At 40.3% G+C, this 26,157-nt stretch overlaps 1 protein-coding gene across 1 annotated transcript in view; it reads left to right on the forward strand.

The window, feature by feature from the left end:
- The window catches only part of pex14 (peroxisomal biogenesis factor 14), a 250,989-nt gene that overhangs the window by 14,749 nt on the left and 210,083 nt on the right, over window positions 1–26,157 (forward strand). Inside the window, exon 2 of the mRNA XM_060852067.1 lies at window positions 11,234–11,281. Within this exon, the coding sequence (XP_060708050.1) occupies window positions 11,234–11,281 (48 nt within the window). The remainder of the gene's footprint in view (window positions 1–11,233; window positions 11,282–26,157) is intronic.

The raw sequence follows: 26,157 nt of genomic DNA on the forward strand, positions 1-26,157 counted from the left end.
GTTTTATGACACTGTTATGGAGATTACGTTTTCCAAAGTGTATTTAAAGTATTCAGGAACAAAATCACGAACGAAGTAACTCATTTAAAACTTGCCGAGTGAGCTAAGTTGATGTTTGGCGCCGCCATGTGTTGCATTCAATGAAGTGTATGCATTTTATCCCTTTCAAATGCAATCACTGGAATGCTGCATTCAAACAAGGGACCAGTTAGGGAGAACCATCATTACATTTCTGTCAGTCACATTATTTTTGGATTGGTGTATATTTGAAAACATACTAGCATTCATTTTGTTGTTTTATCGTTGCAACAGTTTTATAAATATACATCTAACTTTCTTTGGATAACTGACATCCATCTTTTCAAAGTTAAGACAACGGAGTCAGCATTTGCAAGCCATTTGCCTACATGGGTACGTTCCTTCAGAATGCTTTGTGCCGTTTGTTTGCACGCTGTAGACTGATTCAAAATGACCAAAGCTGCAAAAGTGTGAAGAGTGGATATAACTTTTTAAAATTGTAAGAAGGATATACAAAGTCAAAGTTTTCCATCGTGCATTCATCAGGAAAAGAGTGCAAGAATTCAGATTTGGAAAAGAAACACCAATTTCTAAAATTTGTAAATGAATTATTGTTACTTTTCCAGTTTTGAATTCTTGTGACCTAATTCTGATGAGCGCAGGATGAAAAATTCACCTTCATGTGTCTTGCTAGCAAAGTTTTGTTCTGTGCAGCCAAGCAATAATCGTCTGGTCTGATTGTAGCCTCAAGCCTACATTCCTGCCCGTCTCTATGAACTTTGACTCCCTTGTTAGTCAAGAATATATCAATTCTACCTGCAAAAAAATTTCAATGACCTGACTTTCACCATTCTCTGGGGAAGTTCCACAAACCTATGACACTTAGAGAAAAAAAAGTTATAATTTCTGTCTTAAATGTGAGATGTCTTTGTTTTAAATTGTGTTCCTGGTTCTAGTTTCTTCCACAAGGAAAGCAACCTTTCAGCATCCACTCTGTGATGTCACCTCAGGATCTTGTATGTTTCAATAAACTCACCTCTCACTGTTCTAAATTCCAATGCATACAGGTCAGTTGTGTCCGTCATTTCCTCATAAAATAACCACGCTGCCTCCAAATATCAATTGAGTTAACTTTCTCTGAACTGCTTCTAACATATTTATGTCCTTTTCTTAAATAAGGAGTCCAAAACTGTATAAACTTCTCCTCAATGTGGTTTCACCAACTCCCTATTAAAGAAATGCAACCCTATTTTTGCATTCAATTTCCATTGCAATAAATGATAACATTCCATTAGCTTTCCTAATCATTTGCTCTGCCTGCATTCTAAACTTTTGTGATTCATGTACCAAGACACCAGATCCCTCTTAACGTCTGAGTTCTGTAATCTCTATACAACTGCAATAAATTTCTTTGTTCTTCCTTTCAAAGTGGACAACTTCAAGCTTAACTCTGATCTGCCAATTTTTACTTGCTCACTTACCCTACCTCACTTCTCCCTTTGCAGGCTTCTTATGTCCTCTTCACAATTTACTTACCTACCTATTTTTATATCATTACTTAATTTGGCAATTATACATTTGATCCCTTAATCCAAGCTATCAATATGCATTGTAAATAGTTGAGACCCCATCACTGATTCCAGTGACACACTATTGTTACATCTTGCCAACTGAAAATAACCCATTTGTACCTACTATGTCCTGTTAGCTAACCAATCCATTATCTGAAGAGAGAACATTTCCAGGACTATGGGGGAAAGGTTGGGTGAATGCAAGTGGACGAGTTGTTGGTACAGTGCACTGGCATGGGAAGATTTTCTCAGTCAAGTTGTTTGGAAGCAGTTACAGTTTTGGGAGTCAACTGTTCTGAAATTACTAGTACTGTGCACTTTTTCAGTTCTGTTTCGCACATTGAGATATTACAAAGTGTGTTCTTTTCAGTACAGGTATGCTGTTGATCAAAATACAGAAGGACGTTTTAAAAACCTGTTTGTATGGAACTTTCATCAATAATCTGGATAGTTGAGTAATGCTTGGCAATGGCTAAGCAGCAAACATAAAGTACTCCAGTTCTGGTTCAATGTTTGTAGAGAAGTAAAGAACTTTTGTGTTCTCGTTAATCCCTGTTCTGGTCCTCTCTAGAAATACAGATTTTAGCTTTTGTGTAATAATTAGGAGTAAGTGTTTTTGCTTTAAGCCAACTTGTTGTATGCATGTATTTTTAGAATAATCTCTCTTCCCCTCACCACCCTGGTGGTTCTCTTAAGGAAATGCATCAGCTCAGCTCACTCCCCTCACCTCTGCTTGCTTAAAATGTCTGGACTCTAAGAAAGGAACCTATCTTAACATGATACTTGATCGGAAGAAAGATAAGCTTTCTTTGTTCCACAAACTTGCGTTTATGTATTGTCTTTCATTTCCTTGAGATTCCCCAAGCAGATTTGAAACCAGTGGCATACTTCCAGGCTGCGGTCATTGTTAAATTGCAGATTATGATAAAAGTTCACTATATGCTTTTATTTGGGAACTTAGGTTTTAAAATAGTGGAAAAACAGATTTTAATGGTTAGTTCTGTGAGGTTCTTGATTTTTTTTTAAAGTCAGAAGTGAAAGTCATTTTGAACAGTGACTTAAAAACAGTGTTTACATGAAGTCAAGTGATTTTCGTTAAATAACCAGCAAGCCACTTGGGGAGATAATTAATATGCTTGCTGTCTTGAATTTCTTGACAGAGAGATTTCGAAAGATAAAAACAAGTTTCTTCAGAGAGATGAGGTTCATAACAGCAGAATAGCAGCCTCCAAGTAGTCAGGGCTGGGGGAGACATCATATAAAGCTCAGAAGTCAGTGGGAAGAAAGCCGCAGAAGCACAATGCTGTGGAGGTGTCAGAGTAAGAAATTTTATAAGTCTGTTGAAGACATGAGTTTAGGGTATCCATGTCAAGAGTAATTGAGCTGAGTTAGCAGTTCATAATAAGATGTGGGAGAGATATAAAAAGACAATAGCATCTAATGAAATGTGGTGGCTTGCTGAAAGGAAGCTCATTACAGCTGAGTGAGAATCTTTAGTGTGGAGATGAGGGATGACTCTTCACTGAGGACTGAGAGTCTGTAAAGTTATTGCTGGGTGAAAAAGGATGAATCTTTCTTTCTCATATTTGTGTAGAGCAATGATTCCTGTTTTATTCTTTTGTGTAGAAAGACTTGTGTGTCCTTCTATTCAAAGTACATGAACAGCCTATTGTCAAAATCATGGTCTCCAAAGTGGGAAAGGAGGCCATTCAGCCCATCAAGTCCACCACTGACCCTCTAAAGAGTATCCCACCCAGACCCAGGTCCCCTATCCTGTCCTTGTAACCCTGCATTTCTCATGACTAATCCGTCCTAATCTGCACATCTTTGGACTGTGGGACAAAACTGGAGCACCTGGCGGAAATCCACACAGACGTGTGGAAAATGTGCAAACCCCACATGCGCACAGTTGCCTGAGGGTTGAATCAAACCCAGGCCCCTGGTGCTGGGAGGTAGCAGTGCTGACCATTGAGCCACCATGGCACCCCTTGAGCCATGACTGACCTCCAAGGTAAACAAAAATAAACTTGTGGTCTCGCATGCCAGGTTTCATTCTGGGATCTGTTTTATTATCAGCTAAGATCACAGTAAAATGGACATGATAGGAAAGTGTAACTAAGCTGATTGATTGATTGACTAGCAAATGGACTCTGATTGTCCGAGGCGATGCCCTTCAGAATGCATCAGGCAATAGGAAATCCCGCAGATTAGTTATGTTTCTCTAATTCTGGCTTCTTGTGCATTCCCAATCATTGCTGCACCATCTGGCTGTGCTTTCAGTTGCCTGTGCTGAAGTTCTGAAATTCCCTCTTTGAAACCCTCCTTTCCTTTCTGCTTCACTTTCCTTCTTTCAAGCTCCTTAATACCTACCTTTCTGATAGTGCTTTTAGCCATTTGATCTAATATCTCCTTATGTGCCTTGGTATCATACTTTATTATAATGAGGGGGTGCCGGTGTTGCACTGGGGTGGACAAAGTTAAAAATCACAACACCAGGATATAGTCCAACAGGTTTATTTGGAATTACGAGCTTTCGGAGTGCTGCTCCTTCATCAGGTAGCTAATGGGGCAGGATCATAGGACGCAGAATTTATAGCAGAAGATCATAGTGTCATGCAACTGATGCGATAAGTTGAGCAAACCTAGATTACTGTTAAGTCTTCAATTAGGTTTCAATTCATTAATATGTAAATCCCAGAACTACTTTCAAGTCACATTCCCAAGATAAACTGAGGTTTTGCATTAAAAAAAGTGACATCTCAGCTCAGACAATGCATTAAAGGTGTGAAGTTAGAGTCTTGAGTCAGACTGGTTCTATTTCTAAAATAGGAATTTATAAACGGTCACATGGATTGACTGCCTGCAGATTGTGTGCTTTTTGAACAAAATAGGATGTATCTGCAAATACAATTCTGCAAATGGGTTGTGATTTTTAAGCTTTGTTTTATAATACTCCTGTAAAGTACCTTCATACATGTCATTCCATTACTGGAGCTATCTAAATATAATTTGTTGCAGTAAGTAAATTACTTCTCAGTATTTTGACAAGAGGAGGTTTTGGGATAATAACTGAAAAGATTCCTCTTAGCAATTTGCATTTGAAATTTAAAACAAAAATCTTCTTTCCCTGCATTTTCACTTCAGCCCTGCAGATGGTGCCATGTGCCTGACAATGGCTCTGGGTGGCAGAAGTGCTCCTACTGTGATCTGTCAACGGAGTACAGACGCTGAATCAAATCTGGGTGCTTATAAGATTCATAACAGGGCCTATGTTGTGTTACCTGTTGTATCACAATAACAGAATTATAGATCTGTGATCAAGTTTGTGTGTGAAAGCTGGCACTTCCTGGGATGAAGGAATGAACCTGGATCCGTTGCCGTTTCGAAGAATTAGGAGTGATAATACTGCCATGTACAAGATCCTGAGGGAACATGACTGAGTGGATACTTTGTGGGACAGACTAGAATGGGGGGACACAGCTTTAAAGTGGAGATGAGACTTTATTTGAGTTGTGAAAGTTCCCGAGAGAACAACAGGATTTGGGCCATCGAGTGTTTATAAGGCATAGGAAGATTCTTGCTTGAAGGGAGTTGGAGGATGTGGAAGTAACCAGGAAGCTGGAGTTGAGGCCACAATCAGATCAGCCAAGATTTTATAAAAAGGGAGAGCCGGCTGAATGTGTGGAATGGCCCACACCTGCTGCTAACTCATCTGTTTCTATGTGGACACTTCCTCTGATCCCTTTTAAGCAAACTCGGCACTCCATCAGTATTTTTATGGAAAGTAGAGTTACTTCACCATCAAATTTGAGATATTAAGTAAATGTGAAGACCTGACCCAGATTCTGCTGTGCGAGTCACTGTTAGGCATTCTCACTCCATCTAAGTATTCAGTTCAGTTTTAACTCTGAATTCAGGCGGTGTTTATATAGGAATTGATGAAAGCAAAGCAGCTTTGTTCCAACATTGCAGCTTTTGTGAACTGTATAAAACAGTGTGATTTATTAACTGATTCAGCATAAATTCATACACTGTTTTGGATAAAATATGCTGCAGTTTGTTCTTGTTTTGGATGGTGTAGAACACGGACAGTGTTCAAAACTTTATCTATTAAATTACCCTGTTTGGCATGTCATGGCAGATGTTACTTGAGCCTGGACCTCCTGGCTCAGAGGTAGGGACATAATCACTGCTCAATAAGACCTGAAACGTGTACTTTATACTATGAGCAGGACACACTGTCAATTGAAAATAATGTATCTCTGTAATCTGTCAAGCCCTCTGTTACGAGTAATGATTAATCTGAAGCAGCTATCAAATGATGGAAGCGTTTTTGCCTTTCTGACAAGGAAATTTCAACACGTGGCATAAACAATTCACATTGGGATACCTGGAACTATGGAAAATGAACCACCTGTGACAATCTGAGAAGCCTGTGCCCATTGCAACATGACTGCAGTCAGCATTGCTTGAGGGTTTTATTTTCTGTAACTTCCCATTTGATAATGTACATGCTCAGTTGTTGGTATTGCGCTTAACAGAGCATTTGAAAACCCAGTTTGTGGAGTGTTAACTATGAGTCAGCCCACCCAAAGGTTTTCTCCACAATGTTATTTCAGCTAATCAAAAGCAACAACAAGGTGTTTCTGATAGTATTGAATGTCCTGCATCTGTCAGTGAAAGTTTTCATTTATGATGAAGCATTTCTAAAATTGGAACTTTTATTTGTAAAGCTATTGTATAAACTCATCTATACATGATCTAAACCATGATGGCTGGTTTTTATCTTGCCCCCCCTCTGCTCATACAACCAGTTATAACTTTGCTATTACCTTCAAGATTGAAAATTTCTGTTATAAACACTGGAAATTTTGACTCTTCAATGTACACACCATCATTCTCAATTCTGAAGCTACTAACTGCCACGTCAACTCAGTATAGATAGCAATCCCCTGAGAATAGAGACATGAGTTGTCTCAATATGTAAAGTGTAGTAACCAGGGAGTTCTGAGGCAGCAAAATCAGCCAATGTGTGTGGTATAAATAAACACACACACTCTCTCTCTCTCTCTCTCTCTCTCTCTCTCTCTCTCTCTCTCTCTCTCTCTCTCTCTCTCTCTCTCTCTCTCTCTCTCTCTCTCTCTCTCTCTCACGCGTGCACACACACACTCTCACTCACAATCAATAGGTATACGGAAAAAACAAACCATGTGTGATTTAGACACCTGAGGTTACTAGGCAATTTATTTTTAATTAAACTCTTGGCTCTTGTTGTGCATCCTCTGAATCTAAAGTTGTTTCTGTGAAACCCCTCACACTGGTGTCACACAGAACAGGCCATTCAGCTGATCTAGTCTCTACTGACTTAGTTCTCATTCTTCTCCTTTCACGTTACCAAGTGTATCAGAGTTTCTTGCCATTCATTTTTCTCTGTACTTAGTTGGTTTCTGATTTAAATGTGAGTTTCATGTTTTGGGTGCTCTCTGCATAAATAAGTTTCTCTGATTGAATACTTATTCAGTTTTTTTTGGATCCACCATCTTTTTTGATATTGTACTCATGACATCATGGTCATGAACACCACTGTTCCGTTTGTTCAAGTGCATGAAAGCACTTCCGATGTTTTCTGTAGATTGAATATTATACATTATCCTGGAGTCTTTAAGCTGTAGAGTCTTTAGCTATTGTTTTACATACTTTTAAAATTGCTATAGTTTAAAACTACAAGCTGTGGCATTCTGGGGCTGAATTAGTCTCCCATTTGTTTGTAGTCAAAGTTCCACATGAACTATAAATCTACCCTGGAGAGGCATTCTCTAAAGCACACAAAAGGATTGGAAAGTGAACCAGTTCAGACCTCCTTGCTGGTCAGTCTAATGGGTGTACCCATCTGTGGTTGACAAAGGATTTTGTGGCACTTCTAGAATAAGCACAGGGTGTTCTGGTGTCCTGGCCACCATTTAATGCCTCAAACTAAAACCGGATTGTCTGCACATTTATTTTGATGCTGTTTGCAGGTTTGCTACACCCAAGTTGACACAACATTGTTTGTTTGTAATTTAAAATGTGCTCCATTGATTATAAAGCATCCCAAGGACACTATCTATTTGCAAGTTTTTCCTTTCTGTGAGATAGAGAGTAAAAAGCACAACTATGTACTTAATTTTACAAATTATACAGCTTGAGTAGGTAATTGGACTTCAGAAGGAGATTGATAGATGATGCTAAGGTTGGCCAGTACTCTACAATTAAATAATTCTAAATGGTCTCTGGATGGAGAGGATTTGATGGGCTGAATGGTCTCTTATTGCTCCAGACTTTGCTGTTATATTTGGATTCAGATTGCTTTCTTTTTTCTAAATTTAACCTATTTTCCTGATCAGCCTGTTCAGAAATGTTATTACACCCCTCTGGAACAGGTGGATATTGAAGCCTGGCCTCTTGGTTCAGGGGTATGGACGCTACCAATACATCACAGAAGCCCCTAGATCACTTTTTCTTAGCAAGTGACAAATATAGGAATAGGTGTAGGCCATTCAGCCCATTCATTCTGATGAACTTGTAAAGTCCAGATGTACAGGTGTGCATGAATAATTAAAGACATTTGTGTAGGCTACTAGTATAGTGTGGCAGTCAGGACTAGTTTTTCAAAAAGATGTAATTTTTGAGCTTCAGTAGGTAGGAATTTGATTTGAGGGAGGTGAATTTTCTGATTCCCAATGTCATTTTCAATTATTCATTTATTCCACATTATTTTTCCTTTTATCCTAGTTTTAATTTTCCGAGTCTTGCAGGAGCCTGGAAAGGTTGGAGCCTTTGAAAATTAGATATACATGCTGGGAGCAAATCCACTGTGGTTGATAACTATACCTGTAACTTGTTTCAGGTAATCCAAATTATGAGAGTTAGTGTATTTCACGAGGATGTTATAACCCAGTTTACTGCATGTGTTCATGAGTACGATCCAGTGATGAGGTATTGGGACCTGAGACCAGGAACACACTCGATAATGCAGGGGTGAGAGAGAATTGTGCCTGTGGTTACTTTTATCTTGGTGTTGTATTAACTTGGATTCCATGAGCCAGCAGCAAACGTGTGAACCCAGTCATTGGCTTAGTGCACTCACTCATGCAGCTCATCTGGAATCCAAACTGAAATTGAAGGCCACTTGTTGTTTGCACAAGTTTGAGGAAGTCAAGGTGTCCACTCATGGGATCATATGGAGACCAGGGAAATGGTAGCTGTAAACCCTTTCAATTGAGAATGATGTATATCTGCAGTAGTGGACTTGCAGAACCTTTTTCCTTTTGACAAATGAATAACTAAGGTACATTTTATGAACAGTTCTCGCTGTACTTTGAGAGAATTCATTGTCTACATTACTCGGATGTTTTTGGATATGAACTTGATCTATCATTCGGCAAATGTCACTTGAAAATTCCACTACAATATATCACAGAGTTAAGGCTAACATATTCAAATCCAGTTCTCATGTTAACTAATTTATTGAAGGAATTATCCAGGGTACAATAAATAGGTCAGAACCTTTATGAAGACAGTTGGCAGAGATTTGGTAAATTTCCAGCTGTAGTGCACAGAAACTTAAACAAAAATTTTTCTTCAGTCACAAAATATGGACATCACTGACTTTATTGCCTATTCCTAGTTGTCCTATAGTGGTTAGTCACGAGTTGTCTACCACTGTAGTCTGTGTGGTAGTTTAACTCAGTGCTTTTAGGGAGCTCTCCTTGGACATAGGAAAACAGTAATATCATTCCAAATCAGAATGGTGCGTGACTTAGAGGGAACTTAACAGATGGTTGTGATCCCAAACATCCACTATCCTTGCTGTTATTAGAGGATAGAGCTTGTGGGTTTGGAAAGGGGTATATAAACAATGTTATTGCAGTGTAAAGATGTAGACAGTACACATAGCTGCCAATGTCTATCAACCAGATGGATTTTTGTAGGAATGCTTTAGTTTCATGGTCATCATTGTAGATTTTAATAATTGATTTCAATTTAAATTCCACCAACTTCTGTGGTCGGATTTGAGCCTCTGTCCCCAGAATGTAAGTCTGCATTTAGGCCTCAGAATTACTGATCCAGTCAGATGACAATGTCAATCTAAAAACAGCATTATTGAGCGATATAGCTCAAAACCCAATTCAGTGTAGAGCTCCAGATCAAAAAGAATTTGCTGCAAATCCAGAATTTTGTGAAATGCAAAGGAAGCATAGTTCAGACGTAAAAATATTTACAGTGCATAGCCATCCTAAAAATGGCCAAGCCTATCTTGGTTCATTTGAGAAACTGTGGGTTGCAATCTTGGGGGGAGTATTTAAGACTGTGTTTGGAGGAAGTTTACACACAATGCATTGCTTACAGGCAACTGGTGAGCACTTTAAAGTAGAAAGTGCCGAACAGGGCCGTTATAAGGCTGTAATTAGTGCAAGTAGTTTTGATGATTAACCCATGCGTATGAAGATCGAACAGCCTTTGAATGTTAGACTTTGATATTGAATAGTTCCTTTCAAATCATGCCAAGCACCAGCAAATAATACGAGATGTTTGTATGTTATTTTTGTTTTGTGCAGCAATTTAAAAAGAATGCAATTTTTCTTTTAAGGCAGTGTGGTGGAGTGATTTGAAGAGACTTGTGTATTGCATTTGACCAATGCTCACTTTCATGTCGACAAAATAAGCCAACTGGATAGGAAAAGTGTAACCATAATCTGTTCTTCAGCACTCTTTCTCTCTCCCCTCCCCCTGCCCCCACCTCATGCTTTCATTTGAAAAGTTGAAAAGACAAAATGAAAATAATGCATGCTCCAGTTTTCTCAGCATCTGTTCATTTCCTTATTAAGACATAAAATTCTGTTTAAAATAAATACTGTGAAGTCTCTTGGAATTACCATTAAAGTAGAATTAATGCACATTTGGTATCAAAATTGTAGAACTCAACTTGTTTATCCTGACTGTGTCTGGGTAATGTAGGGACAAGATCCCTCTTGTATTTGGCTCACGGTTTGGTGTTGGAATGGTTGGTGATGTCACTAGGTTCAATGCAAGAATGCTTATTCCCTTGTTCTTTTCCTCCCTTCAGTAAGTATAATTTTTTATCGCCATGGTGCATTAACTATAGTGTACCTTGGTATGGAGTTGAAATGGCCACAGGGCAGTTGAATTGAATAGCCAGTTGGTAGCCTCATGTGATCATCATAGAGCAGCCAGTATCAAATTTGCAGTGAGTTCTACTTTACTGACTTCTTAGTCATGGCCAGGTCATCTTGAAGGGAGGGACTGATGAACCTCCATGCAAAAAGGGAAAACAGATTAAAAGATTAATAAGCTTAGACAGGTCTTCTGCATTTTACAAAGAAGGCTACATACCAAATGACACTGCAGACTCCTAGCAATAGAAGAGGGTCTTGGTGTTGGAGAGTGCTGAGAAAATGTGGAGTTTTCACATTATCAGGATTCCTTGTTATAAAATGCTTTTGAATTTTCATCAAACTTTTATATTTTTTTCTGCTCATGAAGATTTACATTTCTTACTATGCTGAATAATTTAGTGTGATGTAGTTCAGTTTACAAAGCATCCAGAAGATGTTGCTCTAACTTAATATTTGTTCTGTTCACAGTCAGACTCTCCTCCCGGGAGGGAGGATGCTGCCCCAAGGGAACAGCTGGTAAGTCGTCAAACATTCTTGAAACTGTGTTTATGGAAACTTTTCATGACAATAGCTTACTCATAAACATAATGTTTTAAATGAGAAATTACTTTCTCGAGAATTCCATAGAACCCTGGAGCCTTTCTTTACCTTGTGCCAGCCTGGGGAAAATCCTGTTAAGCAGCAGCAGCAAGGGACTGTAGCAGAATGGCACTGGGTTACCCATAAGGAAAATCTTTTCTAATGTAAAGCACCATCAAATATCGTATATGGAATATGTGTTTGGGCTGCTTTCATTTTGTAGCAGCTGGCTGCAACGCACCCCTACTTAATTATCATGGTCATATTACTATAATATTTCAAAGGGGCTGTTGTGGGGCAGTGGCAGTGTCCCTACTTCTGAACCAGCAAACCCTGGTTCAAATCCCACCTGCTCTTGGGATATGTAGCAACATCTCTGAACATAAAATATATCTGTAATCTTTCAGTGCTCTGCAGATACAGAGGTGCTGCCAGAGGACTGGAGAATTGTAAATGTTACGCTTGCTCAAAGAACTTGAAGAATAAACTCAACAGCAATAGAGTTTAACTATGGTGGTGGGACAACACTTTGAAACAATGATCTGGGACAAAATGATCAGATACTTGGATGTGTGAAATAGTTAAGGAAAGCTAGCATGGATTTGGTGAAGACAATTTGTGTTTAGTTCACTTGATTGAATTTTTGATGAGGTGATTAAGAAGGGTTGATGTGGAAATATAGTTAGTATATGCACATGGACTTGATGACATTTGATGCAGTGCCACATAAAAGTGGCATTATAAATGAAGCCAATGAAAGGGACAATAGCATGGGTCAAAAGGTGGCTGAATGCTAGGAAACAGTAATGGTAAACTGTTGTTTTTTTTTGGACTGGAGGAAGGGTTTATACTGGAGTTCTCCAGGCACTAGTGTAAGAGTCCTTGTTTTTCTTTGTACTTATTTATGACCTCAACTTGGATGTACAGGGCACAGTTTCAAAATTTGTGGATGACACAATATTATAAACTGTGGGAAGGAAAGTGATAGACTTCAAGAGGACAAGGAATGGTGGAATGGCAAAACAGATGGCACATAAAGTCTTTAATAGACTGACTAGAGAAGATCAAAATTGTATTTGTAAGACAAACAGTTCTGGGGAAGGGAGGAGATGTTTTTTCAGTGCAGAAGACCGCAGTTAAGTGGAAAGATGTCGAGACAAATTATGTTTTCATTTAGTAGCTTTTTGGAAAAATGAAGACTATTTGGTCATTTCGGAAATGTATTAATACTAACATTAGGAAGAGGGTAAGGTAGGTCGGTCTGTTTTCTTCAGGAGATGAAATAGGTTGTATGAATTGTACTTTTCATGCTGAAAATTTACCTTTTGGGCTTGAACAAATCTCTTGACATTAACCAGTGATACAAAAAAAATTCAAACTGATAAAATTGGTAGCTTTGTTGTTTCGAAAGGAAACCATGCCTCAGCACCAAGCTGAGTTTTCTCTTGATGATAATCTGCAGTTGGAAGAATTTGGTGGGAGTGAATGTGCTGAATAGTTTTTTTTGAATGTTCCTATCAATGTTTTAACCATCACTTAGAATACCTCTGTGTTGATGCTGTGCTGTGTCTCATTTACCATATCTAATGCTTATTTTGCAGTCTTTTGATCATGCATATCCATGGACATAGTGACATTTCAGAAGTTAATTCTGAGACAGAGTAGTTGTTCCTGCTGACTGTTTAGCTTCCCTTGAGATACTGTGACATTTTCTAGAACACATAAGGGGGTCTTTAAATCAGAAAGGCGTAAGGAGTCTGTTTTATAAATCATTTGCCATCTTTATCATAGTTTTATCAACTTTACAGGTGAATTTTCTAACTTTTCTAAGAAAGCACAGAGCCATTGACATTTGTTTTAAAGTTTCAGAATAATTCAGTTTAGGGCTTCAATGGTGCTGTCTAAGGTCATAGAAACATAGAAATGAGAACATTAGTAGGCCAGAAAACCCTTCGAGCCTGCATTCAGCCTGATCGTGGCTGATCAACTCGTCATATTCTCTGTTTCTGCTTTAAACCCATACCCTTTAATACCTTTAACCCTAAGGACTATATTTAAATTCTTGAGAGCATTGAATGTTTTGACCTTCACAGTACGAGGTTAATCACTCAACTTTATACAGAACAGAGGATGTGGAATGTCTTTTATGAGGTGATGGTGCAGTGGTGATGTCAATTAATTAATAACCTAGTGGCCCAGGTTAGTATTGTAGGGCCATGAATTTAGAATGTAAAGTTAGCCTCGGCAATGGTGAACAAGACAACTATCATTCATTGTTGTAAAATCCCATCTGATTCATTAATATCCTTTAGGAAAAGAAAATCTGTTGCTCTTGAGCAGTTTGACCTCCATGTGACTCCAGACCAACAGCAATATGGTTGATTCTTAACGACCATCTGAAATTGCTTAGCAAGCCAATCTGTTCAAGGCCGGGTTGGGGATGGGCAACAAATGCTGGTCTGGCCAGCAATACCCACATCCGCTGAAAGAATGAATGAATAAATATAAGTAAGTACATTTGGAAAAGGGCAGTAGAAGGTAAATCATGGAGTTCGAACGACTAGGTGTCAGGCTGATGCATTAAAACAGCTGGATAGTTCATGAATAGAGTTCTTGGCTTTCAGGTTTTGGGTTAGTGATTGCTCCTCTGCATGAAAGAATAGAACTTTTTTTCATGGGGGGGAAAAGTACAGATTTAATTGAAACTATTTTTGTATGCTTTCTTTAATAGTTTTTGAACTAAAAGGTTTGTCTGGCAGTTCAACTGATTGATGTGAATCATGAATTGGAAAGGCAAATGCTGGCAGAGAAAAAAACATGGGAATTGATTTGACAACAAATGAAGTGGCTTTATTTTGCAGCATTATAGTTAATTTATTAACCTGTGTGGTTTGCAGAGTAAATTTACTCCAGGTAGTTTTTACCAGAGACCCTCAGATCCTGTTTTTCCAACCACTATGTTTTTATTTTCTGTCACACCCTGCTAATACTTAGATGACTAAATGACTGAACATCAGTAGCACATGTTACAACATGGTCTGATTGAATTCAAAATGAAATAATTTATTTTGCATTTGCATTGCCAGTTCATCACCCCTGGTAACCCTGCAGTGGGAATGTATTGAGCCACAACCACTTTAGAAAGGAGTTTGTCTCAGCAATCGTGGCAATGGAAGTTTATTTGATGTCTGCACTAATCCAAAGTGGTGGAGATGACCATTTTTTGGGGGTGCTCTTTGAGTCCATGCCTGTTTCAGATAGGGTAGTAAAGTGATTTCTCTGTCAGTGACCCACATCAACTCTAATCAACCATTGGGGAGTACAGTCGTCCCTCGGAAATAATTGCTGTTCAAAGGGGGAAGAACTGCAGCTATTCCGATCTTGGATGCCTTCAGTTGTTTTAATCTGGATCTGGGTGTTTGTTAAAAAAAAAAGATCCCTCAGTGTGAACAAGAAAGGTTTACAACAATGAGATCCACATTCAATAACACAGAAGCACCTTGTGGATTTAAACGTTAGTTCATCGTATTCTGTTTTGTTGATTGAGAGTACCTGTGCAATTTTGCAAGATTAATGCAGAACAGTTGGGACATGATTATTGGGTGAGCATGTTTACTACAGCTTACATAGCTGATTAACAATTAAACTGTCATGTTCTTGAGGCAGTCTCAAGAAGGTCAGTTACTTAAGCGTTCCTTGGTCAAAGAAAGACTTGGGTAGAGACAGCGCAGTTACCCTCTTTAAGGGATCTGCAATAGTAGATAGCTGTGTTATAGCAGAGGATGTGGCAAAGCAAGTACTGCCATGTCCAGGAAATCAAATGCACGATGCGTGGGAGGGGAAAGGAGAAGATAATAAATAATGTCATGTAAAGATATATTAGTTTAAGAAGATATCGTAGTTTGTAGGAGGAATATGCGTTACTTCAAATGTGACCTGGCATGCAGTAACAGTGCAAGGTGAAACAGAAAGTCATGGACAAGATGGAACTCTTGCGAAGGGAGTTTGAGCAGTTATTTATTAAATTAATGGATAAGTCTGCTGCATAGTAATTTTGGAATTTCTCTTTGTGCCACATGCTCGGCCAACCAAACACAGATTAAAGATATTAGCACATGGCCTAATGGATAATGTGGAAAGAATCAAAGGCCCCAGGAAGTTTCCTCCTTTTCTCATGCATTTTGTTCATTATCTTTTTGTAATAAGGAGCTCTGACTTGTGCATACATGTGAAGAGTGTTAAATAAATGCAAGCAGAGACACAATAGATGGAATAGATTCCAGAAGAATTGGGCAATACCAATGTCTTAGAGATAAATAAAGCAATAGGGAGTAATGTGGGAAGGGATATGGAAGGATACAGCTTGGGAAGGTGGGGACAGAGAATAAGAAAAAAAAACCACAAGAGAAAGAACGTAGTGTATGAATGTATCAAAATTTCAGTACTTACATGTGTGCAAAATGTTATAAATGAAACCAGCAACTAAAAGCATCAATTTGAATGGAGGAGCATGATGCTGATATGACAGAAGTTTAGTTTAAACCAGAGCCATATTGGGAATGAAATAAAAGCAAATTACAGTGGATCCTGGAATCTAAAACCAAAAGAGAAAATGCTGGAAAATCTCAGCAGGTCTGGCAGCATCTGTAAGGAGAGAAAAGAGCTGACGTTCCGAGTCTAACTGACCCTTTGTCAAAGCTAAAGGGTCAGTTAGACTCAACGTCAGCTCTTTTCTCTCCTTACAGATGCTGCCAGACCTACTGAGATTTTCCAGCGTTTTCTCTTTTGGTTTGGGAATGAAGTAATCCTGACCATTCAATTGCCAGAAGTTGGAGAAAGGAATGGGAGTAGGCTGGCATCGTTCATTACAGGCATAAGTACAGAGAGGGAGAGGATATTTTTTGACAATAATATTCAGAGGAATAAAGACCTTGCAAAAAAATATATATGCTGGTAAAATGATCATGCAAGAAATTTGAAATGAATATAGGAAATGCTCTGCAGTGGGTCTGTTGGTATCTGTGAACAGAGTAAACCAGTTAACATTTCAGACTTTGACCCTTCCTCAGACAGGAAGCTAATTACAAATGAAAAGCATTTAAAACAGCAAGAGATCATTAACAAGACCTATGGGGAGGTGGGGAGAGCGAAGGATAGAGGTGCAACTGTTGTGGTCACTGGAAGAAAACCTGTGAACACTGACATGGGAAAATAAAGGAATGAAGTGTCAAGTGCTCAAGTGAAAACAGTTAAAAGACACGTGAAATGAGCATGAGACATTTCTTTGGCTTTTCACTTTCCCTTGCTCTGTTTTTAAAATCATGTTTATCTGTACTATTCGGACTGTGACAAAAATCTGTAATATTAACTTTTGTATTTTTTCTAAGAGAGGATGCTATTTTTCCAATCCTTTTCGATGGCAAAGCAGAACAAGTGAGTAACCTGAAAGTAGGAGAATGCTTTGGAAAATAGTGATGATAACCTAATTAGGTTCACATTGAAAACAAAGAGGAAGAGTCATCTAAGTAATTAGCTTGGAAATTAGCTCATTTCAGTGGGTTGAAAGGGGATCACGCACAGAATAATTGGTTGGAAGAAAGAAGTGGCAGATCAAACACCCAACCAGCAGTGCAGATATTTAGAGGGATAGATAAAGTTAAATACATTCCAATAAAGAGTAAAGGGTTATGTTAAAGAGCAGGGCTACCAGGGGTAATGAGAAGCTTAATAGAGGTATATAATAAAGACAGGGGTGATAACATCCAAGTAAACAATGAGAATTATAAAAGGTTTGAAAGGCTGAAGAGGAAATGTGAAAGAAGATTGATCAACATAAAGGGCAATATCAAGTGCTATCATATAGACGTGAAAATTAAAAGATCATCTAAGATGGGCCTGAGCTAGAGGAAATGGTACAGGTACTTAATAAGCAACCATTAGGAGTGCTTGAGGATGATATGGACAAAACCGGCTTTATCCTAATCATGGGTACACGTCTAGGCTGAAATTGGTGAATATAGAAAAGATTAGATTACTTACAGTGTGGAAACAGGCCCTTCGGCCCAACAAGTCCACACCGACCCGCCGAAGCGCAACCCACCCATACCCCTACATATACCCCATACCTAACACTAGGGGCAATTTAGCATGGCCAATTGACCTGACCCGCACATCTTTGGACTGTGGGAGGAAACCGGAGCACCCGGAGGAAACCCACACAGACGCGGGGAGAACGTGCAAACTCCACACAGTCAGTCGCCTGAGGCGGGAATTGAACCCAGGTCCCTGGCGCTGTGAGGCAGCAGTGCTAACCACTGTGCCACCGTGCCGCCCTACGACTGATCAGAAACAGTCAATGTGAATTTGTAAAGAATAGGTCATGTTAAGCTCTGATAATTTAACTTTAGGAGAAAGTGAGGACTGCAGATGCTGGAGAGTCAGAGTCAAAAAGTATGGCACTGGAAAAGCACAGCAGGACAGGTAGCATCTGAGGTCCAGAGAAGTTGACATTGACCTTTAGGACAACTTCAAATATAAACGTAAGGTGATAATGTAGTAACTCTTACCGTTATCACTTGAAGAATAAATAGGGAAGTTAGAAGAAACCTTTTACATTTAGGGTAATTGAGCATTGAATGCATTTCAGAAGTGACTAGAGTCCGAGATTATAGCATTGTTTAAAAAGGAATTGTCATGGTGTCTAAAAAGAAGAAATATTAAGGATAAGGTTAAAGGACAAAATGACTAGATTTGACAGTTCAAGTTGAAGAGATTCCAGTGGCATGAACCTGATACAGTTGATGCTTCCTTCAGTGTAGCAAACTCTGCCATTAACTATATTGCAGCTTTTTTAAGTGGACAAATAGAATCAGCAAGATCCTGGGTGTCCAAGTTGACTTTATCTGGAAGGGAATGACAAGAATCATTACCTGCAAAGCTATATATCAGTTTTATTTTGGAAACCGTGGTTACCTTTGACTGTAAAGTATTTTGCTGGTAGAAAAGAGCTATCATGTGAGGCTGGATTGCCTTGATCAGGATGGGCTGATGAGGTTTCCTAGTTAGTGAAATATTGCTCAAAAGTTAATACTTTCTAACATTTGGCTTGTTGTCTCAATTGACTGCGGATAATATTTAAACGAGGTGCTTTGGTAGGGGAGAGATTTGAAATTATTGCTTACACATCACATTAAAAAATTTCCATGTTAAATAAAATGCAAAGGGTTCAAATGCAGCATGTTTGACATGATTTTACTTTTCAGTAGGTTTAATATTCCAAGCACAGCTTTGTTTCCATTCAGGCTGTGTTTGGCGATTCAATCTCCTTTACATAAAAATAAGCTATAAATTAAGGGTATGTTTAAATGATATTACATATGAATACACAAGCTGCCTGAATTTTTGTTCAAAATAGGATATTGGCAATCTGCAGTGGGACTTTATTATCTATCACCGTAAAAGTGCAAGCTTCTGAAATCTCCCCAAGAGCAAGTTGGTGTTAAGTGAAAATTTCAGAGCCAAGTTTAAACTCATGCTTCACAAATTAAAGAATGTGCAGCAGTAAATTCCAGGTAGTCATCCAAACCCAGTTTTACAATAGCAAAATACTGCGGGTGCTGCTAATCTCAGGCAGCTTCTGTGGAGTGAGGAAATGACCTTTTAGTTGGGATACAATGGTTTTATTACCTCGGCTTTTTAAAAATATATATACTTTTGCACAATCTTAACTGTTCTTCACATTTCACATATTATTTGTTATGTTTCTGGTTTTTAATCTTCAAGTTGGAGGATTTTTATAGTGCACAAACACTGAGAGTTGCAGTGTTTGGAGTACTTTTGACCACTTTTAAAAATGTACAACCAAATTAATGCACCTTCAAAGTCTGGTTATTTAAAAGGCTGAAATTGTTCAGATCTTCATATTTTAAATTCATATTTTAAGAAAAATAATTTCCCTCCACGTAACTCATGCAGTGATGAGGTCTGTTCTGCCAAGGAGACAAATGTAATTAACTATCTGCTTAGCTGTTAATTACCAGGAAGTGTATGATTATTTGTCCTGGGTGACTTGCTTGTCAATTATAGATTCTTCTTCCTCTTTCAACTTGTGAGAGAAGTGACATTCTGTGATTTGGCACCATTCCAAAGAGACCTAGCTGGAATTTGGAACTGATGTGATGGGAAATTGTAGCCCTGGTTATGAAAATTCCCTCTGACTTTGTGCAGTGCTGTGTACTAGAATGAGCTGGCTCAACAATGTACCTACTTCTGGCCTTGACATAGAATTGAAACTTAGAACATAGAACAGTACAGGCTCTTCAGCCTTTGATATTGTGCTGACCTTTTATCCTACTCTTAGAACAAACTAACCTACATGCCCTTCATTTTACTATCATCCACGTGCCTATCCAAGAGTCGTTTAAATGTCCTAATGTATCTGGTTCTACAACACCGCTGGCAATGCATTTAGAGTGATAGAGTTATAGAGGTGTACAGCATGGAAACAGACCCTTCGGTCCAATCTGTCCATGCCGACCCAATCTAGTCCCACCTGCCAGGACCCGGCCCATCTTCCTCCAAACCCTTCCTATTCATATACCCATCCAAATGCCTCTTAAATGTTGCAATTGTACCAACCTCTACCACTTCCTCTGGCAGCTCATTCCATACACCTATCACCCTCTGTGAAAAAGTTGCCCCTTAGGTCTCTCTTATATCTTTCCCCTCTCACCCTAAACTTATGCCCTCTCGTTCTGGACTTCCTGACCCCAGGGAAACCACTTTGAGGGGTATGGATAGGATAAATAGACAATTTTGTAAACTTCTATAAGGCCACCCCTCAGCCTCTGACGTTCCAGGGAAAACAGCCCCAGCCTGTTCAGCCTCTCCCTGTAGCACAGATCCTCCAACCCAGGCAACATCCTTGTAAATCTTTTCTGAACCCTTTCAAGTTTCACAACATCTTTCCGATAGGAAGGAGACCAGAATTGCACGCAGTACTCTAACAGTGGCCTGACTAATGTCCTGTACAGCCGCAACATGACCTCCCAACTCCTGTACTCAATACTCTAACCAATAAGGGAAAGCATACCAAACGCCTTCTTCATTATCCTATCTCCCTGCGACTCCACTTTCATGGAGCTATGAACCTGCATTCCAAGGTCACTTTGTTCAGCAACACTCCCAAGGACCTTACCATTAAGTGTATAAGTCCTGCCAAGACTTGCTTTCCCAAAATGCAGCACCTTGCATTTATCTGAATTAAACACCATCTGCCACTTCTCTGCCCACTGGCCCATCTGGTCAAGATCCTGTTGTAATCTGAGGTAACCTCCTTCGCTGTCCTCTACACCTCCAATTTTGGTATCATCTGCAAACCTACTAACTGCACCTTTTACGCTTGCATTCAAATCATTTATGCAAATGACAAAAAGTAGAAGACCCAGCACCGATCCTTGTGTCACTCCACTGGTCACAGGCCTCTAGTCTGAAAAACAACCCTCTACCACCACCCTCTGTCATTTACCTTTTGAGCCAGTTCTGTATCCAAATGGCTAGTTCTCCCTGTATTCCGTGAGACCTAACCTTGCTAATCAATTCCCATGGGGAACCTTGTCGAACGCCTTACTGAAGTCCATATAGATCACATCTACTGCTCTGCCCTCCTCAATCTTCTTTGTTACTTCTTCAAAAAAACTCAATCAAGTTTGTGAGACATGATTTCCAACGCACAAAGCCATGTTGACTATCCCTAATCAGTCTTTGCCTTTCCAAGTATATGTACATCCTATCCCTCCGGATTCCTTCCAAAAACTTGCCCACTACCGAAATCATTGGTCTATAGTTCTTTGGCTTGTCCTTCCCACCCTTCTTAAACGGTGGCACCATGTTAGCCAACCTCCAGTCTTCCGGCACCTTACCTGTGACTATCAATGATACAAATATCTCAGCAAGAGGCCCAGTAATCACTTCTCTAGCTTCCCTCAGATTTCTAGGGTACACCTGATTAGGTCTTGGGGATTTATCCACCTTTATGCATTTCAAGACATCCAGCACTTCCTTCTCTGTAATTTGGACATTTTGCAAGATGTCACCATCTATTTCCCTACAGTCTATATCTTCCATATCCTTTTCCACAGTAAATACTGAAACAAGATACTCCCCCATTTTCTGTGGCTTCACAGAAAGGCTGCCTTGCTGATCTTTGAGGGGCCCTATACTCTCCCTAGTTATTTTGCCCTTAACATATTTGTAAAAACCCTTTGGATTCTTCTTAATTCTATTTGCCAAGGCTACATCATGCCTCCTTTTTGCCCTCCAGATTTCCCTCTTAAGTATACTCCTACTCCCTTTATACTCTTCCAAGGATTCACACGATCTATCCTGTTTATACCTTACAATATGCTTCCTTCTTTTTCTTAACCGAACCCTCAATTTCTAGTCATCCAGCCTTTCCTTTTCCCCTAGCAGGAATATACTTTCTCGTTATCTCATTTCTGAAGGCTTCCCATTTTCCAGCCGTACCTTGACCTGCCCTCAATCAGCTTTTGAAAGTTCTTGGAGAAACTGAGGACTGCAGATGCTGGAGGTAGAGCTGAAAATGTGTTGCTGGAAAAGCGCAGCAGGTCAGGCAGCATCCAAGGAGCAGGAGAATCGACGTTTCTACACTTCTTCCCATTCTGCCCCCTGTAAAAACGCCATCCCCTGCTCCCAATTCCTTCGTCTCCACAGCATCTGCTCCCAGGAGGACCAGTTCCAATACCGTACAACCCAAATGGCCTCCTTCTTCAAAGGCCGCAATTTCCCCCCAGACGTGGTTGACGATGCCCTCCACCGCATCTCCTCCACTTCCCACTCCTCTGTCCCTGAGCCCTGCCCCTCCAATCGCCACCAGGACAGAACCCCTCTGGTCTTCACCTACCACCCCACCAACCTCCACATACATCGTATCATCCGCCGTCATTTCCGCCACCTCCAAAAATGGACCCCACCACCAGGGACATATTTCCCTCCCCTCCCCTATCAGCGTTCCGAAAAGGCCACTCCCTCCGTGACTCCCTCGTCAGGTCCACACCCCCCACCAACCCAACTTCCACTCCTGGCACCTTCCCCTGCAACCGCAAGAAATGCAAAACTTGCGCCCACACCTCCCTCCTTACTTCCCTCCAAGGCCCCAAGGGATCCTTCCATATCCGCCACAAATTCACGTGCACCTCCACACGCATCGTTTACCGCATCCACTGCACCCGATGTGGCCTCCTCTATATTGGGGAGACAGGCCACCTACTTGCAGAACATTTCAGGGAACACCCCGGGACACCCGGACCAACCAACCCAACCACCTCGTGGCTCAACACTTCAACTCCCCCTCCCACTCCACCAAGGGCATGCAGGTCCTTGGATTCCTCCATCGACAGACCGTAGCAAAACGACGGCTGGAGGAAGAGCGCCTCATCTTCTGCCTAGGAACCTTCCAACCACAAGGGATGAATGTAGATTTCTCTAGTTTCCTCATTTCCCCTTCCCCCACCTTGTCTCAGTCAAATCCCTCGAACTCAGCACCGCCTTCCTAACCTGCAATCTTCTTCCTGACCTCTCCGCTCCCATCCTCACTCCAGCTTATCACCCTCACCTTGACCTCCTTCCATCTATCACATTTCCAAAGCCCCCTCCCCCAAGTCCCTCCTCCCTACCTTTTATCTTAGCCTGCTGGGCACACTTTCCTCATTCCTGTAGAAGGGCTCATGCCCGAAATGTCAACTCGCCTGCTCCTTGGATGCTGCCTGACCTGCTGCGCTTTTGAAAGTTCTTGCCTAATACTGTCAAAATTGGCCTTTTTCTAATTTAGAACTTCAGCTTTTAGATCTGGTCTATCCTTTTCCATCACGATTTTAAATCTAATAGAATTATGGTCGCTGGCCCCCAAGTGGTCTCCCACTGACACCTCAGTCACCTGCTCTGCCTTATTTCCCAAGAGTAGGTCAAGTTTTACACATTCTCTAGTAGGTACATCCACATATTGAATCAGAAAATTTTCTTGTACACACTTAACAAATTCCTCTGCATCTCAACCCTTAACACTATGGTAGTCCCAATCTATGTTTGGAAAGTTAAAATCCCCTACCATAACCACCCTATTATTCTTACAGATAGCTGAGATTTCCTTACAAGTTTGTTTCTCAATTTCCCCTCCTCTCTTGCCTCCCTTTCTATCTTTCCTGCAGCATTTGTACCCTGGAACATTAAGCTGTCAGTCCTGCCCATCCCTGAGCCATGTTTCTGTAATTGCTATGATATCCTAGGGCTTGGTTAGGAACATGGGATTGAGTTCCTCTGCCTTCCCCTGTTGGGTCTCTTGCATTGTAATAAATGCAGTTTAATTTATTAGTCTGACCTTGTCCCTGCCTGCTCTGACCGTTTGACTTGCTTCTGTTCTCAACTGTACCAGTCTCAGTTTGATCTCTTTCCTCACTATCTCCCTGAGTCCCACACCCCTACCGTACCAGTTTAAATCCTCCCGAGCAGCTCCAGCAAATTTCTCTGCCAGTATATTAGTTCCCTTCCAATTTAGGTGCAATCCGTCCTTCTTGTACAGGTTGCTTCTACCCCAAAAGAGGTTCCAATGAGTCAACAATGTGAAATGAAGAACAAAATAAAAATTACCTGTTGTATTGAGGATGGTTAACCAAATCAGTTCATTGAAGTATATTTGGAAAGTGGCTTCCTTATAGTTGGTGGTGACATTTTCAGACACAGCAGGTTTTGCATCACCCTAATGCCAAAATTGGAGGTGTAGTGGACAGCGAAGAGGGTTACCACAGATTACAACAGGATCTGGATCAGATGGACCAATGGGCTGAGAAGTAGCAGATGGAGTTTAATTCCGATAAATGCGAGGTGCTGATTTTGGGAAAGCAAATCTTAGCAGGATGTATACACTTAATGGTAAGGTCCTAGGGAGTGTTGCTGAACAAAGAGACCTTGGAATGCAGGTTCATAGCTCCTTGAAAGTGGAGTCGCAGGTAGATAGGGTAGTGAAGGCGGAGTTTGGTATACTTTCCTTGATTGGTCAGAGTATTGAGTACAGGAGTTGGGAGGTCATGTTGCAGCTGTACAGGACATTGGTTAGGCCACTGTTGGAATATTGCATGCAATTCTGGTCTCCTTCCTATCGGAAAGATGTTGTGAAATTTGAAAGGGTTCAGAAAAGATTTATAAGGATGTTGCCAGGGTTGGAGGATCTGAGCTACAGGGAGAGACTGAACAGGCTGGGGCTGTTTTCCCTGGAGCTTCGGAAGCTGAGGGGTGACCTTATAGAGGTTTACAAAATTGAGAGGTATGGATAGGATAAGTAGGCAAAGTCTTTTCCCTTGGGTCGGGGTTCAGAACTAGAGGGCATAGGTTTAGGGTGAGATGGGAAAGATATAAAAGAGACCTAAGAGGCAACTTTTTCACGCAGAGGGTGGTATGTGTATGGAATGAGCTGCCAGAGGATGTGGTGGAGGCTGGTACAGTTGCAACATTTAAGAGGCATTTAGATGGGAATATGAATAGGAAGGGTTTGGAGGGATATGGGCCAGGTGCTGGCAAGTGAGACTAGATTGGGTGGGGTATCTGATCGGCGTGGACAGGTTGGACCGAAGGGCCTGTTTCCTGTATGCCTCTATGACTCTAATGCAACTTCAATACAAAAATCAAATCTCATTTTCTTTAGCTACTGAGTTGCAGTTACTTTCACTAGAAAATGACCGTAAACATCTAGTATACATAAATATGAATATGGGCTACATTCTAATTTTAAATTGCCGCAGCTTTAGTTTTGCAAAGTTTACTGACCCTGAATTCTGCAATTGCAAACTTAGTGTAATTCCTCCACTGTAAGGGTCAAGCCACCATAGCGTAACTGGACCATCTATTAGAGTGCTGATGGTTTAACCTGAGAGTCAGCACACTGCAGGCGAGGGGAGAGGTTGAGAAGGAGACCCCTTCATGATAACCTCAGATGATGTGAGAATTGAACCCACGCTGTTGATATCACTCTGCATTACGAACTTGCTGACCAGCTAACCGCACCTCCATTGTTTGTTCCTAAAGAATCCATGTTTCTACATTCCGATCAGAATAAAGGCGTACGCATACTGCCTGCTTCATTCAGAGAAAAGCACTCTCATCCTAGAGTGAGAAGGGCACATGTTCAAGCCCACTTTGTGAATAGCCTTCATAAACTAAATCAACACTTTATGCAACATTCATGTGGTGCTCCCAAGATCAGAGATGCACTTCTAATCAGAATAAAGGTTAGACCCCAAGTTCTGTTTTCCAGAGTTATAGTGAAAAGTGGTTCAATGCGATAAAGAGCAATGAGTTCTCTCTGTCTTACCCACAAATTTCCACTGACTAATGCTACCAAAACCAAGTTAAACTTGGTTTCGCTAAGTTAAGCTATGAGGCTTGTGGCTCAACATACTATTCTGCAGTGGAGAGATGGCTGTCCTTGTCTCTGCTCATAGTTTAAGGCCTACATTGACCTCACTTTTCCTACAATGAATTGCCATCTGACTATGGAGGTTTTAAGCAAACCCTCTTACATATGCTATTGTATGCAATATTTTTCTAAGTGTATCTTGTAGACCAGATTATTCCATCCTCTCTTCACGGTCTTTGCATGTGAATGATGTCACTCGTTATAATTTGCCATACGTCGCCAACTCATTATCGTATCCATTCTCATTATACTGCAAACTGATCTAACATTTACCAGAATCCTGAAACTTTTATGTGATGATTGACTGCAATATTTGCTTAATAAACCA

This window comes from Hemiscyllium ocellatum, chromosome 37 (assembly GCF_020745735.1).
Source record: "Hemiscyllium ocellatum isolate sHemOce1 chromosome 37, sHemOce1.pat.X.cur, whole genome shotgun sequence".
Classification (NCBI taxonomy): domain Eukaryota; kingdom Metazoa; phylum Chordata; class Chondrichthyes; order Orectolobiformes; family Hemiscylliidae; genus Hemiscyllium; species Hemiscyllium ocellatum.